Raw genomic sequence first — 16,089 nt, 5'->3', positions numbered from 1 at the left:
TCCCTTAAAACCGACCTGCTAGCCCAACTTACCTCGGCGTGCCCCCGTCCTTCGCGCAGGTCCTTCTTTCCGGTTCTTCTCCCTGCCAGCCAGCAGCTAGAATGCAGACTGCCTTAACCAGGCATATGCGTGGTTAAGGCAAGCAGTGTTTAGCTTGCGATGAAACGGAACGTGTGCTTGAAGCCACGTTGTAAAGTCCATTTCCTCTCCTGGACACATCACAAGACAGCCCTTCCCCGGACACTGTACCTACACCTACCCCACACCTATTCATTACATAAAAGAGGCAGGTTGCACATTCCCACAGCCAATCACACACATGTGCCTCCTGTGTTTGCATTGTTACTTGTCTGGCATGTGAACCCTGGGGCTTCAACAGAACAATGCTTCAGATAAATATATCTGCATTAGTGCACTTGCCTTTCGATCAACTATCAGTATTATTTCAACATACAATTTCCTTAAACATTTACAGTTGTATAAAGTTATGGGTCTCCTTCCCTTTGGAGGAGACCACCATCAACCAAATTAAACAAGGTGCATGCGATGTGTATTGCTGACAATAGACTGTTTTTTACACTGTTCTAGCATTCTGTGATACATATAATTGTTATTATATATTGCACTGTAGGTGTTAGCGGTATTGAGGTGGTAGTACAACATGGCCTCGCCACTCCTGAGGGTCTAACGGTGGACTGGATTGCAGGCAACATTTACTGGATAGACAGTAATTTAGACCAGATTGAAGTGGCTAAACTGAATGGTGCTATGAGATCAACGCTTATCGCAGGGGGTATGGAGCATCCAAGAGCCATCGCACTGGATCCACGATATGGGTAAATGCTTTATTATCTTAGCTAATGCTTAGCTGTGTTATGCCTAACTATCAAGTATTCTTGGTGCATCCTTTAGAAGAACCTTCGCTCGACAAACTTAAAATTGAGACATGAGATATGTATTTTCACTATGCTATATATCCCAGTGTGTGTTGCCTTACACTACCTCAATTGTATACTCATGAGAGGGTAAAAGTTACACTACCGCCTACAGTTTTGTATGCAGTCCTGTCATATGACATTCATGTTATAATTTTGTTTTAAGCCAAAAGTTTAATACAACAGTCGTCTTTTTTATGGTAGCCCTTTAGATAACACGGGTACCCTGAACTTTTGATTTTACGATTTCTTCCATATTCATTCTACATTGCTTTGTTGCTTCATAAAATAAATGGGTAATAACTTAAACATATACACAATATTTAATCAAATATATGGATTCATTTGGACATTTTCAGCAACTTGTACAATATACTCATAAAATTGTAACTCCTCGTTAGACAACCACACTTTTTGTGTATCAAGCTACATAAAACATTACTGCCAAGCGATCAATAGTTTGCAAACTAACTGGGCCGTAGGATTTATCACAAGCTCCACTTTTACAGTGACAGCAAACACAGACTCTGCTCTGTGGGGGCCGGGCGATTCAAGTGATAGTCCGAGTGGAGCTGCAGGTGCGCTAAGAAGAGGTGAAATACAACAAAGCCTCGTTAACATGCAAATGGTCTCTTAAGACCTGTGAAGTATTCAAGTGGGGCTGTGTGTGTGCCGGGGAAGGGAAGCTGCCTCAGCTGCCACACAAGCGGGGGTGAGGTGACAAAGAATGACAAAGTTCACTTCATCAAGTGAGGTGTGCAGGCATTTGATGACTATTTTCATTAAAAGCACTCACATAAGGACCCATGAATTCTTTACTTGACGGATGTGGGGCGTGTTCAAAAGTGGAGTGGTTTTACTGTGTATTAATGTTAACTGTTGGAATAGCAACTGTGGCAGGGGAAATTCTCCAGGTGAAGAATTATACATGTTTGTGCATTCTGGGACATTGAGTTGTTTTGGTTAAAAGGTGGAATACACTCGGTTTGTAGTTTAAATGAACTCAGGTTTACGTAACCAGCAGACGCAATTAATCACCTTTAGGTCATAACCAAGGGCGGAAATGCACATAAAACAAGGCCTTCCGGGCAGCATAACCAGTTGCATTTAATTAGAATACGCGTGCTCCGGCACGTTAGCAAGGAGAAAGATGAAGTTACGATATTTTTTAATGGATGCAGTTAAATGAGGGATCATGTAAATATGTTTTAGGACTTTCTGGCACGTCATGGTAAGTGCACGAAATACGATGGGCGCCTGTCTGTTTTTGTTAAATAACCGAGGATACTTTTAATAGTGAAATACAGAATGTATATGAATACCGTGGGAGCATAAATGACTGAATATAATTTACAAGCGGCAAGGTCAAATGCAGCAGTTTTCATATAGACCTGTCATTAATATCTGGGATAAGTGGTATGCAAAACTAGAATGCTTCATTGACACAATATGATTAAAAGAACACATTTGTTTGTATTTTAGATGCCCCTGACGAAGGGAGTGTTATTCCCGAAATGCATTGTGCTCTTGAAAATAAATCATGACATGCAATCCACCCAACGCTCCTGAGTTTTTTTTAACATGGTCAATAACGGAATGAATAAAATGAATTAAACACAAGAGAAAAGTGATAAAAATGAATGGTGAAAAGCGAAAAAAGCTAAAGAAATTAGATGAATTTAATTCATTGGATTCAAGCTACGATATGGCTGTGCAGCTTTGTGGAACCTAAACCGGTTCCTTCGTGATTTATTAAAGAATGACAGAGGACAGCAGGGTGTGAAAGTCGGGTGAGGTGACAGAGGGTGACAGAGGGCAGTAGGGAGAGACAGAAACAGACAGAGCTACATAGAGGCAGACACAGGGACAGATAGACAGAGACAGATAGAGGCAGAAACAGATAGAGATAGAGATAGAGACAGACAGAGACAGACAGAGATGGAAAGGGAGACAGAGGGAGGGAGACAGAGACAGATAGAGGCAGAGACAGGGACGGGGCAGACAGATAGAGACAGAGACAGACAGAGAAGGAAAGGGAGACAGAGGGAGGGAGACAGAGACAGGGACAGACAGATAGAGGCGGAGATCGGGACAGACAGATAGAGGCAGAGACAGATAGAGACAGAGAGGCAGAGAGACAGAGAGATGGAGAGGGAGACAGAGAGGGAGATGGAGGGAGACAGAGGGTGACAGAGGGAGGGAGAGGGAGGGAGAACGAGAGGGAGGGACACAAAGAGAGAGGGAGACAGAGGGAGGTAGACAGAGGGAGGGAGACAGAGGGAGGGAGACAGAGAAAGGGAGAGAGAGGGAGGGAGGCAGAGGGAGGGAGGCAGAGGGAGACAGAGGGAGGGAGTCAGGGGGAGACAGAGGGAGGGAGAGGGAGACAGACAGAGGGAGGGAGGCAGAGGGAGGGACACAGAGGGAGACAGACAGAGGGAGGGAGAGAGGGAGACAGAGAGAGAGGGGGATAGAGAGGGGGGTAGAGAGAGAGGGAGACGGAGAGAGAGGGAGATGGAGAGAGAGGGAGACAGGGAGAGATAGGGATACAGAGAGAGGGAGACAGAGGGTGGGAGACAGAGGGAGGGAGACAGAGAGGGAGGGAGACAGAGAGGGAGGGAGACAGAAGGAGGGAGACAGAGAGAGGAAGACAGAGGGAGACAGAGAGAGGGAGACAGAGAGAGGGAGACAGAGGGAGGGACAGAGGGAGACAGAGAGAGACAGACAGAGGGAGACAGAAGAAGGGAGACAGAGGGAGGGAGACAGGGAGGGAGACATGGAGGGAGACAGGGAGGGAGACAGAGGGAGAGAGACAGAGGGAGACAGACAGAGGGAGACAGACAGAGGGAGGGAGACACAGAGGGAGACAGAGAGAGAGGGGGACAGAGAGAGAGGGAGACGGAGAGAGAGGGATACAGAGGGAGGGAGACAGAGGGAGGGAGACAGAGAGGGAGGGAGACAGAGGTAGGGAGACAGAGAGAGGAAGACAGGGAGCCAGAGGATGGGAGACAGAGAGAGACAGAGAGAGGGAAACAGAGAGGGAGGGAGACAGAGGGAGACAGAGAGAGACAGACAGAGGGAGACAGACAGAGGGAGACAGAAGGAGGAGACGGAGGGAGAGGCAGAGGGAGGGAGACAGGGAGAGAGACAGGGAGGGAGACAGAGGGAGACAGACAGACAGAGGGAGACAGACAGAGGGAGACAGACAGACAGAGGGAGGGAGGGAGACAGAGAGGGAGACAGAGAGAGAGGGGGACAGAGATAAAGGGAGACAGAGAGAGAGGGATACAGAGAGAGAGGGAAACTGATAGAAAGAGACAAATAGAAGGAGACAGATAGAAGGAGACAGATAGAGGGAGACAGAGAGGGAGGGAGACAGAGAGAGGGAGGGAGACAGAGAGAGGGTGAGAGAGATAGAGAGAGGGAGAGAGATAGTCAGAGGGAGGGAGACAGAGAGAGGGAGAGAGAGATAGAGAGAGGAAGAGCGAGAGAGAGAGAGAGAGAGAGAGAGAGAGAGAGAGAGAGAGAGAGAGATAGGTGTATGCCAGGTCCGGTGGCTCAGTGGACGAAGGCGTCTGCTGCAGGGACCTGTGTTCCACCTCATGGTCACAGTTTTTTAGGTCTCGCCTGACCCAGCGCATGCGCTGGTCTGGCGAGACTTTTTGAGAGGGCTCCAAAAAGTGCTACCAGGCCAGCCTAGAGCTACAGTGCATGTGCGCGGGCACGCGCGCCGCGCTTGGCAGTGATTGCTTTCACTTTCGCGGCCGCTTTGATGTTTGATCACGATCCCGGCGATAGGTCTCGCTTTTGGGACCTTATAAGTATTTAGTTATGCAACTGTTGCTTGGCTAAACACTTATAAGGTCCCAAAGGCGAGACCTATTGGCTATGCCAATGCTTGTTTTTGTTGCTCTAGCCCCGCCCCCTCCCCGAATTACCCCACCCCCGCGGTGCAGCCCTCGGCCACAAACCACACTGTAAATTTGGCCCCCGAGAGAAAGTTTCACTCCAGAACATGGGCTTCTATTGGAATTCTCAAGGGCATATTATCAAGCCCATTATTGCCACTTTAGCGGCAGTTTCCTGCCGCTAAAGCAGCAATAATTTTAACGCCGTTCTTGATAATATGCCCCTTAGTCCTTGCAAGTTCTTTCCGTTATGCCATCCTGCTCCTTTCCCATTGTTTGTCCCTATGTTTTTGGTGAAGCTTGCTGCGGTTTTTATCCACGAAGGATTATGCTGCTGCTGCCAATGATCCTGGTTCACTCTGTTTGCCCCATAGTTTTCTGAATTCACATTGCAGCCAGTCTTGTAGCAAGGGTGCCATAATGTGTCACCCTGCTATACCCATGTACTTGGGGGAGGGCTACACACACACATCCACGTCATCTGCAATGTGGCATTGGAGAGATTAAATAAATTAAATTTCCATGCTCATACGGGACAGTTGTGTGATACCACAGCACATAATCTCACCTCCAGTTTATCCCATGCACTGGTGGCATACAGCCATTAGGTGAGGCCTCACTTTTTAGTTCAGACAGACTTTCCTCTGACAAACCATGCCAAGCTAAAGTACTGTATTGAACGAGGCCGGAGGTACTAATCTGTCCCACACTTCACAAGCATCACAAAATGCATCCGGTTTATACTGCAAGTAGCCAGATTCATGTATTTACATCAGTATTTTCAAGCAGCGGGCAGTAAACTGTGCATATACTACGTGGTGCAGTCTACGGTTCACCAGCACAAAGCTGATTCATTCCAGGGCCTACAACAATTTCCTGTGTCACCTCCCTGCTGTGGCTGTCATACTACTGCCTGACAGCATGGGCCCAGACCTCATACTTCCTCACCAGAGCCACTGGTAACATCTGTTGCATCATCACACCTCAGAGTGGGCACAGCCCTCCATACCCTGTCAAGTATACTAGTTCTTTTGCATCACACAGGTGGACAAGATCTGCAACCCCTCACAGTGCTGATGTATTTTGCACTATGCAATGCATCAGCCATGTTGCTATGGATAGAGGCTCTGTCAGCTGCCCTGAGCACCAAGCATCTCATCTCAATGTGGCAGTCAGAGGGACCATTTGGTGTGGTAGCCCATCTTACCCAGTGGGGCAGGCACCTCCCATTTAGCAAACTGACACCAAGGCAACAGCAGCGCTATGTGGTGTGTTTGGATTGCCAGGCTTAATAACTACTTTAAAGCCACAAGACAAACAGCTGATGATGTGAAGAGGTCACTACTTTTACACTGTTCTGGAGAAGAAATATTCCACCTGTTTAGCAATCTCCTATATACTAGTGAATATATATCTGAAGTGGTTAGCAAGTTAGTGGTTAGCAGTGCTTAGCAAGAATTTCAATCGCAAATTAACTCTGACTTTGAGCATTTCAAACAGCGCCTGGCCTGACAACCGGAGGGTGAAGCTAGCCACACTTTCTTCTCATGGGTTTGTGAGGTCATCAGTATGTGCACCCACGATGACCCTCAGAAGGAGGTGAGAGGCAAACTAATCCAAGGTTGCAGATCCAGTGCTCTGACGTGCCACATACTTAGACAACCTGGAATCAAACTTGAGGACACTCACTTTTGCATGCTGACATAAACTCTCCAATTAAAGGGTGGAGATGATGGAGATGGTGCTCACCACGATCCGCCTAAGATGGAGTTGAGGAGCCCCACACCCATCAAGGTAAAAGAGGTTGTGGTGCTGCGGGGTGACCAAGCGCCTCACACTCAGTCATAGTAGGAGCCAGATGCAGTGCTAACAAAGAGACACTGTGGAGACTGTGGCTCTTCGATGCATACACTACATGAATGCACCAATTGTCATTGCCTGAACCACCATGTTTGCAGAGTAGGGCATCGTGCCCAGCCAAAGCACGTTAAAGACCCCAACAGAGGTCAAGAGGCTCAAGCTGTGTCATCCACATTTGCTCCTGCACAATTAAATTGTATGACCTAGATTCCCTTGACTGTCCAAATTTGGATGAAGATATCAAGGTACTTTTTGTCTTTTACTTGATTGGGAGTCATGAATTGCAAGGGAGACTGAGGTTCATCTGTTGCATCATGATGGATGGCACACTTGTCACATCCCTAGTTGACAATGGAGTGTCTGTCAGCATGATGAGCAAACAACTGTTCAATGCCCTGCAACTGCTCTCCACCTAAGCCCAAACAAAGCCTTTCCCTAGAGGGGACATTGACCTGCTCCATTTTCAGTGCAGACAAATCTTGACTCCAGCAGCATTGAGACGCTGCTCAGTTTTACCACTGCAGAATATCTCAGACTCATCCAGTCGACCACAGCAATCAGTGCCAGTGATATCAACAGCATGCTAGTGTATTTCCAGCAATAGTTCAAGGGATCAGCAAAGATTCAAGCACCACCTGTTTCTCTGCACATTGTTAAGTCTACTGACCCTGTTGCCCTCAACCAGAGAAGAATACCATTTCACCTCCTCCCAGCAATGGAAGCAGAACTGCAGAAACTGGAGGACCTAGGAGTGATCGAGAATGTGTCAAGCCCCACATCCTGGGTCTCACCAATGTTGGTTGCTCACAAGCCCAAACCGCCCGACTGCATCTGCATTTGCATGGACTGCCAAACAATTTGGTGGGAAAGACATATAATACCCAAAAAGGATGAACTAATTCACAATGTTAATGGAGCCTGCTGGTTTTTTACTCTTGACTTGAAGGCTGGGTATCACCAAATGGAATTAAGTGAGGACTGTTGCTACTTTACTACATTCTAGGTACATGTGGGTCTCTGTTGATATAATCACCTTAACTATGGGATTTTATTAGCAATGGAATTATTCCAGAATGCAGTGACGGAGATGCTGTTAGGCCTCGAGGTGTCTTAAATGTCAACAATGACATTCTGGTCAATGCCTCTTCCATCGAAGAATATACATTCTGATTCACCGCAATGCTACAGTGAATTGCAGATATGGGTCTGAAACTCAACAAAACCAAAAGTCACTAAGTACGGCAGAGGTTAAGTCCCACCAGTACAAATTTCAGGGTATGTATCCGATTTGATCCATATAAAGTGATCTGCATCAGAAAAGTGGACCTCCCGTCAACACCATCAGAATTGAGGAGTTTCCTTGACTTTGCCACTGTGGGAGATTCATTCCAAAACTGTCCACCCTTACCAGCCCACTGAGAGAACTTACTAGGATGTCAAAAATGTGGTAATGGTGCAAGAAGGAAGAAAGAGCAGTCATTCAGCATTATAAATGAGGCTCACTCTCAAGATCTGACAATGGCGTACGTTGACTGAATAACGGAAGAATCAGACTAGGTGGTGTACTAGTACTACTACACCACACCAGGTGGAATGCCTGGTAGCCTGTTTCTTTTGCCAATAGTGCATTCAGTAGCACAGAGAAACACTGTGCTCACTCTGAAAAAGAAGCACTTATCAAGTGGGCATGCACCCATTTTCATCTTTATGAAATTTTATTGAGAACAATATTACTTACCTGACAAATTGATATTCTTCACAACGATATTTCTGCATCATGATATTTTTGTATCACAATATATTTTTTCTCATAGGTGTTACGACGAGGGTGCTCAGGGGTGCCACATTTATCATGTGCACTAGCATGGGGATGACTACTGGCTCCGCCCTAACCAATTGAGAAAAGGTTTCCAGGGCTAACCCTAGCCTTTTTTGCTGCAGTTCCTTTATGCCCAACTGCAAACAACTGCACAGTGTTCCTGACAACCTAAATCCAACAAAAGCAGAGATCCTGTGCCCTAGAGGTGTGACCAGGGAACTGAGCCAGCCCTTCTTCTACATCAGTTATCAAAATGAGAGTTAATCTATGAGCTAAATATATGCAATTGGGCAATGATTGGAAATCCATTAAGGCCCAAGCTCCACCTGTAACCTTTGCATTGTGATTCTGATGCTCCTATTTTCATGTTTTTCTTATTGTCCATCTTTAAATTCTGCTCCAGAAATCTGTCTCTACTGGTAACTATGGTTCCCCTTTGATACACCAGTAGATTTTTTCAACAAACATAGGAGAACTTGCCAACTATACAATCATTCACCACACCCTCTGTACATGGAAGCCTATATTCTTGCTACTGGGGTGGTTTAGAACCAGTTTTCCTCTCTGCTCAGCTTTCGCCGGATGGTTGCACATCTTTCGCTGACTGTTCATGATGCTTCTCCTGCATGACAATGGCAATCGCAATCGCAAATGAACCCAGCAGAGTACAGGAGTTGTCAACAAGGGATCAGATAGCGGAATCTGTATAGTAGCCCTCAGGGAACAGCTGGCAGAACAGAGGACAATTTTAACCATTCTTTCTTTGACATAAAAATCCCAAAGTGGGATGACTGAAACTGCTGCTATCCATTCCCAGGGCAATCCATGACTTTCAGGCTCCCAACCCAGCATGAGGGGAAACTATTTCCAGACACAATAGCACTACACCTCCTTAGGAATGATGTCTGGGGAAGGAGCACAGCTCCTTCAGGTGGAGGATACCAGGAGCAATTTTTAAATTATCCAATAGAGGATTTGCTGCAAAAGAAGGCATAAAGTTTAGCACAAAATAGAACAGCATAGACACATTTTCCAGTTACAGGTTAGTTTATAGTATAAGACAGACACCTCACCACCACCTCTTTAAAACAATCTTGGACATGGCAAGAAAAGACCTCGAACTGCTGGAAGAAAAAGTCCAAACACTCATGAATCTGCTGGAACCCAGTTATTGAAACTGCCCTCCAAGGGTCAAGTGCAGGACCTCCCATTTACCTTCTCAAGGGACACAAAAAACAGGACCCAACAGACTTTGAGGATTGAACCTGAAGGACCTGCGATTAGAGAGAGAACTGGTTTATAAAGCTAGACCTGAGGACGTTATGGCTGCAGGAGTGATCAGGAGGAACTTTCTCAGCAGCTTAAGAAAAGTGGACGTAAGTTATATTTCCATCTCCAGATGACTGTGACAATGTGTTGATCATCTAAAGGGAGGGGAACTCTTGGTAGGCAAGAAATTGATGTTTTCCTGCCTGAAGTTTTTAGCCACGCTGAAAATTATTTAAGTATGGCCTAACTTTAAATGTATCCAGCCATGTAGAACCCTGCCCAGCCTCAGGTCCTAGCATTGCCACTCTAGTGAATTTGATAACCAAAAAAAGTGACCAAAGATAAAACCTAGCTTTGTCTTGATCAGAGCTTTTATCACCAAACCCAACAACTTCAGTGGCAGATTGTGATTACATATCTGCCTTAGAGGTACCATTGCAGGCTTCAACTTTGGACCATGCCCAAGTATTTGAGCACCAAAAAGTAATGCCAAAGTGTTACAAATTGGATTTCTGGTTGGCTAGGGCATGCGCCTAAGCCAGGCAGAAGCCACCACTCTAGTAAGGGAAAGGGAGTTACACACCGAACATAATCCCTGCTCACCCCATTGGTATCTTGGCGGAGCAGTTAGGCTTATCCCAGAGGCAATGTGTAAAGCTATTGCGCAACACACTCATACAGCAGCGACACACTAGGCACACCACAAAAGACTTAGGGGCCTATTAGGATGGTGGGCGGACCTGAGTCCGCCTGCCATCCTAGTGGGAACGGGACCGCCCGCCTGCCATGCCGCGTACCCGCACCCCTGATCATGATGCAACCGCCACCGCATCTGACATTTTAACATTGCAGCGGGTGCTGCTGGCTGCAGCACATGCCGCAATGGTAAAATGCCATGTTGTGCATTTACATGCACAACGTGGCAGGCACCATGCGGTGCCTGCCACCTTGAGGATGGACATGTAGAGGGGTACCGTAGGTACCCCCCAAGTGCACTCCCCCACCCCCCACCCCCCCAAGTGCACTCCCCCGCCCCCCACCACCCCAGGGGCCCACAGAGGGCCCCCAAAGCAAATCCCCACTGGCCTTTCCAGCCGCCATGGAAAGGCCCTGAAATCACAACACCCTGATATGGATGGCGGTGCCTGCTAAGCACCGCCACCATATTTGAGCCCCAGCTCCATTGCCAACTGGCGGAAAAGTGGCAGACAAACTTTCCGTCTGCAGCGATACCCAACGCCATCGTAATATGGAGGTGGGTAATTCACATTATGATGGCGTGACGGTCATTACGCCATTGTAATCAGCCCATTGGTGTCTAGATTTATACTGGTTCACTGCTAGCCTTTTCTTACAGTTTTGCCTTAGCCAGCATATAACAATCTAGTTCCTTCAAATTCGCATAGAAATACAAAGTGATAGAAGACTGTTTCTCACAACATATTAGGAGTGCCAGCAATTGTTGTTTTCATATGGAAGTTTTCTTTGCATAGAGAAAGTTTTTGATCCATGCCTTTTGAGATAATCTAGTTATCATTCACAAATGGAATATCCAGAAGGTAATAAGTGGTAATCAGACATTTAAGCACTGTTGATATGCACCTTATTCATCACGCTCTATTCATATTCTCCATGATCTCAAGACTTTGGTAACTCCAAAATAGACCAACCAACTTTTTGTCATCTTGTTACTGTGTCATTTATAAACTACACAGTCATTCTGGAAAATTCCACAGATCTGTTGACTGGTGTCAGTTTCGCCCTTTATTTGCACAAGAGATCCTACCACTGGCAGAGTAGTGAATTTCAGGAACTCCTGGCAGATCAGAAGATATTGTAATCTTTATCAGAGAGTGACAACCGGAACCTAGAAGGATTGTGGCTCTGCCTGCTCCTAATTGGATAAGTTGGACAGCAAATGGTTACTATGATCATTTCAGATCCATTGGGAAGATATTACGGACTTTCCATGTTCTTTCTTACATGATGACAGAACTCTCAATTCTCATTATTCATGAACTGAGCAATCCATGTTTTTCTTGTAGTTCTTTTGGTGGCATTAAGCTTTTCCTACTGCCAGTGGTTGGCTTCTTAGAACGATGTTATTAATCGTACCTTGTTGTGGATGAATGTCTGATTTATAACAAACACCCCATTGGAAATGCTGGACTAACTAAAAGTACCAATGCTGCGGATGAAGATCAATGCTACTTTAATGAGAAGCTTGGTACCAGGCTATTAAAATCTTTTAGACAGGTCAAAATACATGCACTAATTTCCAGTGGAGATGTAGCTCAGTTTTGCAATATATTACGCTACAATGTTCTAATTCCTCTATTATCTTGAAATTAATGTTTTACTGTCATTTCATTCTAGTGTGCATAGTGGCTATGTATGGCACTTTCATGAATGTCAAGAATGGGACTTCCTGCCCATCGAGCCTGGTTCCACACATTCAAGACCAAAATCCCCTTATCTTTGGGTATCTTTGAGGAACGGTCTCAGATGTCTCTCCTTTGCTTTATGGAAACATTGAAGTTTTTTAGACAGAACTGATTCACTCACACCTTAGGGCCCAAACCCCTTGTTGCAGGTTCTTGTAAACCACGTTCCCCTGACACATTGGATTAGAGGGATTCTTCAACTTTTGCTACGCATTTGTGAAAAGCGGGGCAGTGGTGCGTGGTGTGGAAGTGGAAAAGATTTTAAAGAGGACCAATTAGGCACATGACACCACATCTTTGAAAGAGTTAAACCCACAATACAGACCCTAATCTGTATTTTCCTTGGGTTGAAGGTTTTTATGTTTCAAGTCAACCTTAATCACTATATTCAGTTCTTTGCTGAAATCCTTTAATATAAGATTTTAAAAAACACAATTGAAGGAAAGCTATAAGAAAAGCTATATTTTTATAAGTCACAAATGTTATGTATGACCATATCCTGCTTGCCATTAGGGAAACAATTCCCTTGAATGTATTTGTCTCTCTTGCTTGGTTTCCTTATAGTCTGATGTCGCCTCGAGAGCGGAAGAGCAATAGATCTTTCAAAAGCAGAGACCATAGTTGAAGAACAGTGCAGATGAGATTGAGGTGAAGTTAAAATATTTGATTAGGAGATCTTGAAATCTGCATCAAAAGGGAGAGAAAAAAGATGAAAACACTATAATACAAGAATAAAAATGGTGCAACTGTCACTCTGGATTCCTGAATAGTCATGAAAAATCCTTCATGGTTACACATTTTTGAAATATATTCGCATCATGTTTCTTTTTCTGGGCCTCTACGAATGATATTTTTTGGGCGAGGTTTACAATATCTGCTGACATATTGTTGTTCAACCGAATATGTACTGCATTGGAAACTGTAGGTGATGTCATGTTTGTGGATTCATACAAAAAATATTTATATACTACAATTTGTTAGTCTATATTGAGTATTATTGTGTGTACTACAGTTCTGTTCCCTTTTTAAAACAAATGCAAACTAGTATTTAAAGGCAAAAGTACATAAACGAGTTGAGTAAAATGCACTGCAATGCCTTTGACTTTAGCAGAGTCGGAAATAAAAAAAATAAATAAAAAATAATCAACTAAAACATGGCACTTTTTTGACAGAATACTTTTCTGGACAGACTGGGATGCGAATTTTCCTCGCATCGAATCTGCATCCATGAGTGGTGCAGGAAGAAAGATAATTTACAAAGATATGGAGACTGGAGCCTGGCCAAACGGACTCACTGTTGACCATTTTGAAAAAAGAATTGTATGGACAGATGCAAGGTAAATTAATTTGCACCATTATGATGTTCATAGCATCCCATCGACATTGACGATCGTAAGGTGTGATTAGGTCATGCTTAAAATCACATTACATTGTTGGCAAAATGAAGCAGAAGTTGTTCTCTTCCCACATTTTCCGCAAGTCTTTGTCTTGATTCTAATGATTTTTTATCATACTTCTGGACAACTTATTGAAAGATTTTCCGAATGTGCTGTCTGTGAATAAAAAATATAATTAAACCAAGAAATAATTTTAAAACAAAAAGTTAGGCTGTGTATAAGACCTCAGCTGTGTTGTGCACCAGCGACCCGAAGGTGATTATGACTGTGAACTGTTTTAGACGAAGGCTTCTGATTTTGTCCAGTAAGGTGACAGCGTTATTAATAAATCAGCAGGATGTTCACAGCGACATTTGTCATAAGAACAGAACGCTGTCACCTTAGCCCTGCAGGTGCCGTTCTGTGTGGACGGCTTCTCATTGGTTTCTCTACCTGCAGGTGTGAAGGCGCTCCCCTCGGCCCCGCAGGCGCCGTAAGTATGGATGGCTTCTGATGATTGGGTTTATCTTCCCGCAGGTCTGACGCTATTTATTCGGCTCTCTACGATGGATCCGGCATGAGGGAGATCATTCGAGGACATGAATACCTTTCACACCCATTCGCTGTTTCGCTCTATGGTAATGAGGTATATTGGACCGATTGGAGGACAAACACGTTGTCGAAGGCCAATAAATGGACAGGACAGAATGTCAGCGTGATACAAAAAACAAGTGCGCAGCCCTTTGATATACAGATATATCACCCAAGCCGCCAGCCACAAGGTAAACGTCACTCACTGGTCACACTATTTAATGTTATGCTATGATTTAATTTTGAAGAAGGAAAAATCTAATCGGTATAATTTATTTTGGTTCATTTTCCTAAACAAGAAGACGATGGTTAATACGTTTTTTTTTATTGGTAGATTGGTCAAGTTTCCAAAATGTTTTTCCTGAACATATATGTGCGTATTTATATATCTAAAATACATCAAAAGTAAGACCCAGAGTTACTCATTTTATGTGGAGGTGTGTGTGATGCTCAGTAGCACTTAATGATGCAAAGCAAAGTAAATGGCAGTGTTGAACCACTTTTGTGGGAAAAAGCTACTTAAAGTCGACACGACCCAGCACCAAATACACCTTGCGTCATGGAGCGCCAATGGTCTTTTAATGTATGGAAATGGGAGTAATTGGACAGGAGCAGCACTTAAAAAAATGTTGTGTGAGTTCAGTCAGAAAGAGAGTAGTTACTCACTACCAGCTACTTCAACGTTGTGAACCACCATCATGCAAAAAAGCTGTCACTTATTCGCAACTGCTTAGCAAATGCTAAATATATTGGGGCAGATTTACAAGCCCCTTGCCCCACTTTTGCGTCACTTTTAACATGGGAAAGTGATACAAAAGTGGCGCAAGGGGCTTGTAAATCTGCCTCATAATGGGTAATCACTAAATAGAATTTTATTAACGCATTGGAGTGTTGAGAGCTCTATTGAAGACTTAGGAGCAGAAGCAGTAGCGTAACATTGCTCCCCGCAGCTCAAGGGCCCCCTCTCATCACAGTACCCTGGCCTGAGAGCTCCTGACTGACTCCAGAGGGTGGGGACCCTCCATGTACCTCGCAGGGGCGGAGGGCTCCAATTTAATCATGCCACTGAGCAGAAGCAGGGTATAAACATTGGTATAGGGCCGCAGTTGTCCACTTTGCAATGCCATAATACTCTGACTCTGTCTCTCCCATTCCCTTACCTCTCCAGGACATGCACATTATGCAGGTGAATAAGAGAGACAAAGGATGTGGATGGGGGCACTTGATGAGCCCCCCCCTCACCCTTTTCCTGCAGCTTTCAATGTTACTAGAGCCTCAGAAGAAGTGAGGGGGGATTTCCCCTCCGTTTCTGTCTCCCTCCTCTCACCCATATGTAGTAAAACTGTTTATCGAAGCCAAGGGAGAATCAGGGACTGTCTGCTGTCCATATTCATAGCTCTTGCTGTTCGTGTTCAAGAGTTAACTGCTGTGGTCATGCCCTCAGCAACTAAATGTTGGACATGCATAGCTGCTGTGGAAGACTCTGTATCTTCTGAGCTGTGGGGGTTTTAAGCCCTCTACATCTCACAGAAGGCAAGATAGAGAGTATTAAAAAAATTCACAGAAGCGCAAAGTGCAAACATGAGCAACTGGCCACACTAGAGCTGGACAAGGGTACGGTTTGAGGCCAACCGAGATAGTCCCGATCAAACTGTTACCTTTATACTTCAAACTTTTCTTGGAAGGTAGAATCTTCAGCAGGGCAGCAGGTTGGATCTGAAGATGGGGTCAATGATGATGGGCTGGCCATATTAGAATCTCGATTAAGCCATCAGTGAACGTTGGAAAAGCTCTGGGCAGGATTTCCCACCCAAGAAGTTGTTGACGTTGATCGGACATCGGTTGGCTTCTGGTCCAGTAAAGATTTCTACCTTCAGAATTAGATGCTTT

At 44.9% G+C, this 16,089-nt stretch overlaps 1 protein-coding gene across 1 annotated transcript in view; it reads left to right on the top strand.

Moving 5' to 3' along the window:
• Window positions 1–16,089, top strand: part of LRP1B (LDL receptor related protein 1B) — a 3,634,433-nt gene that overhangs the window by 2,030,687 nt on the left and 1,587,657 nt on the right. Inside the window, exons 25-27 of the mRNA XM_085647014.1 lie at window positions 632–836; window positions 13,405–13,569; window positions 14,146–14,390. Coding sequence (XP_085503140.1) covers window positions 632–836; window positions 13,405–13,569; window positions 14,146–14,390 — 615 coding nt within the window. The remainder of the gene's footprint in view (window positions 1–631; window positions 837–13,404; window positions 13,570–14,145; window positions 14,391–16,089) is intronic.

This window comes from Triturus cristatus, chromosome 3_2, assembly GCF_964204655.1.
Source record: "Triturus cristatus chromosome 3_2, aTriCri1.1, whole genome shotgun sequence".
Taxonomy (NCBI): domain Eukaryota; kingdom Metazoa; phylum Chordata; class Amphibia; order Caudata; family Salamandridae; genus Triturus; species Triturus cristatus.
This window is presented reverse-complemented; position numbering and strand designations above follow the sequence as displayed.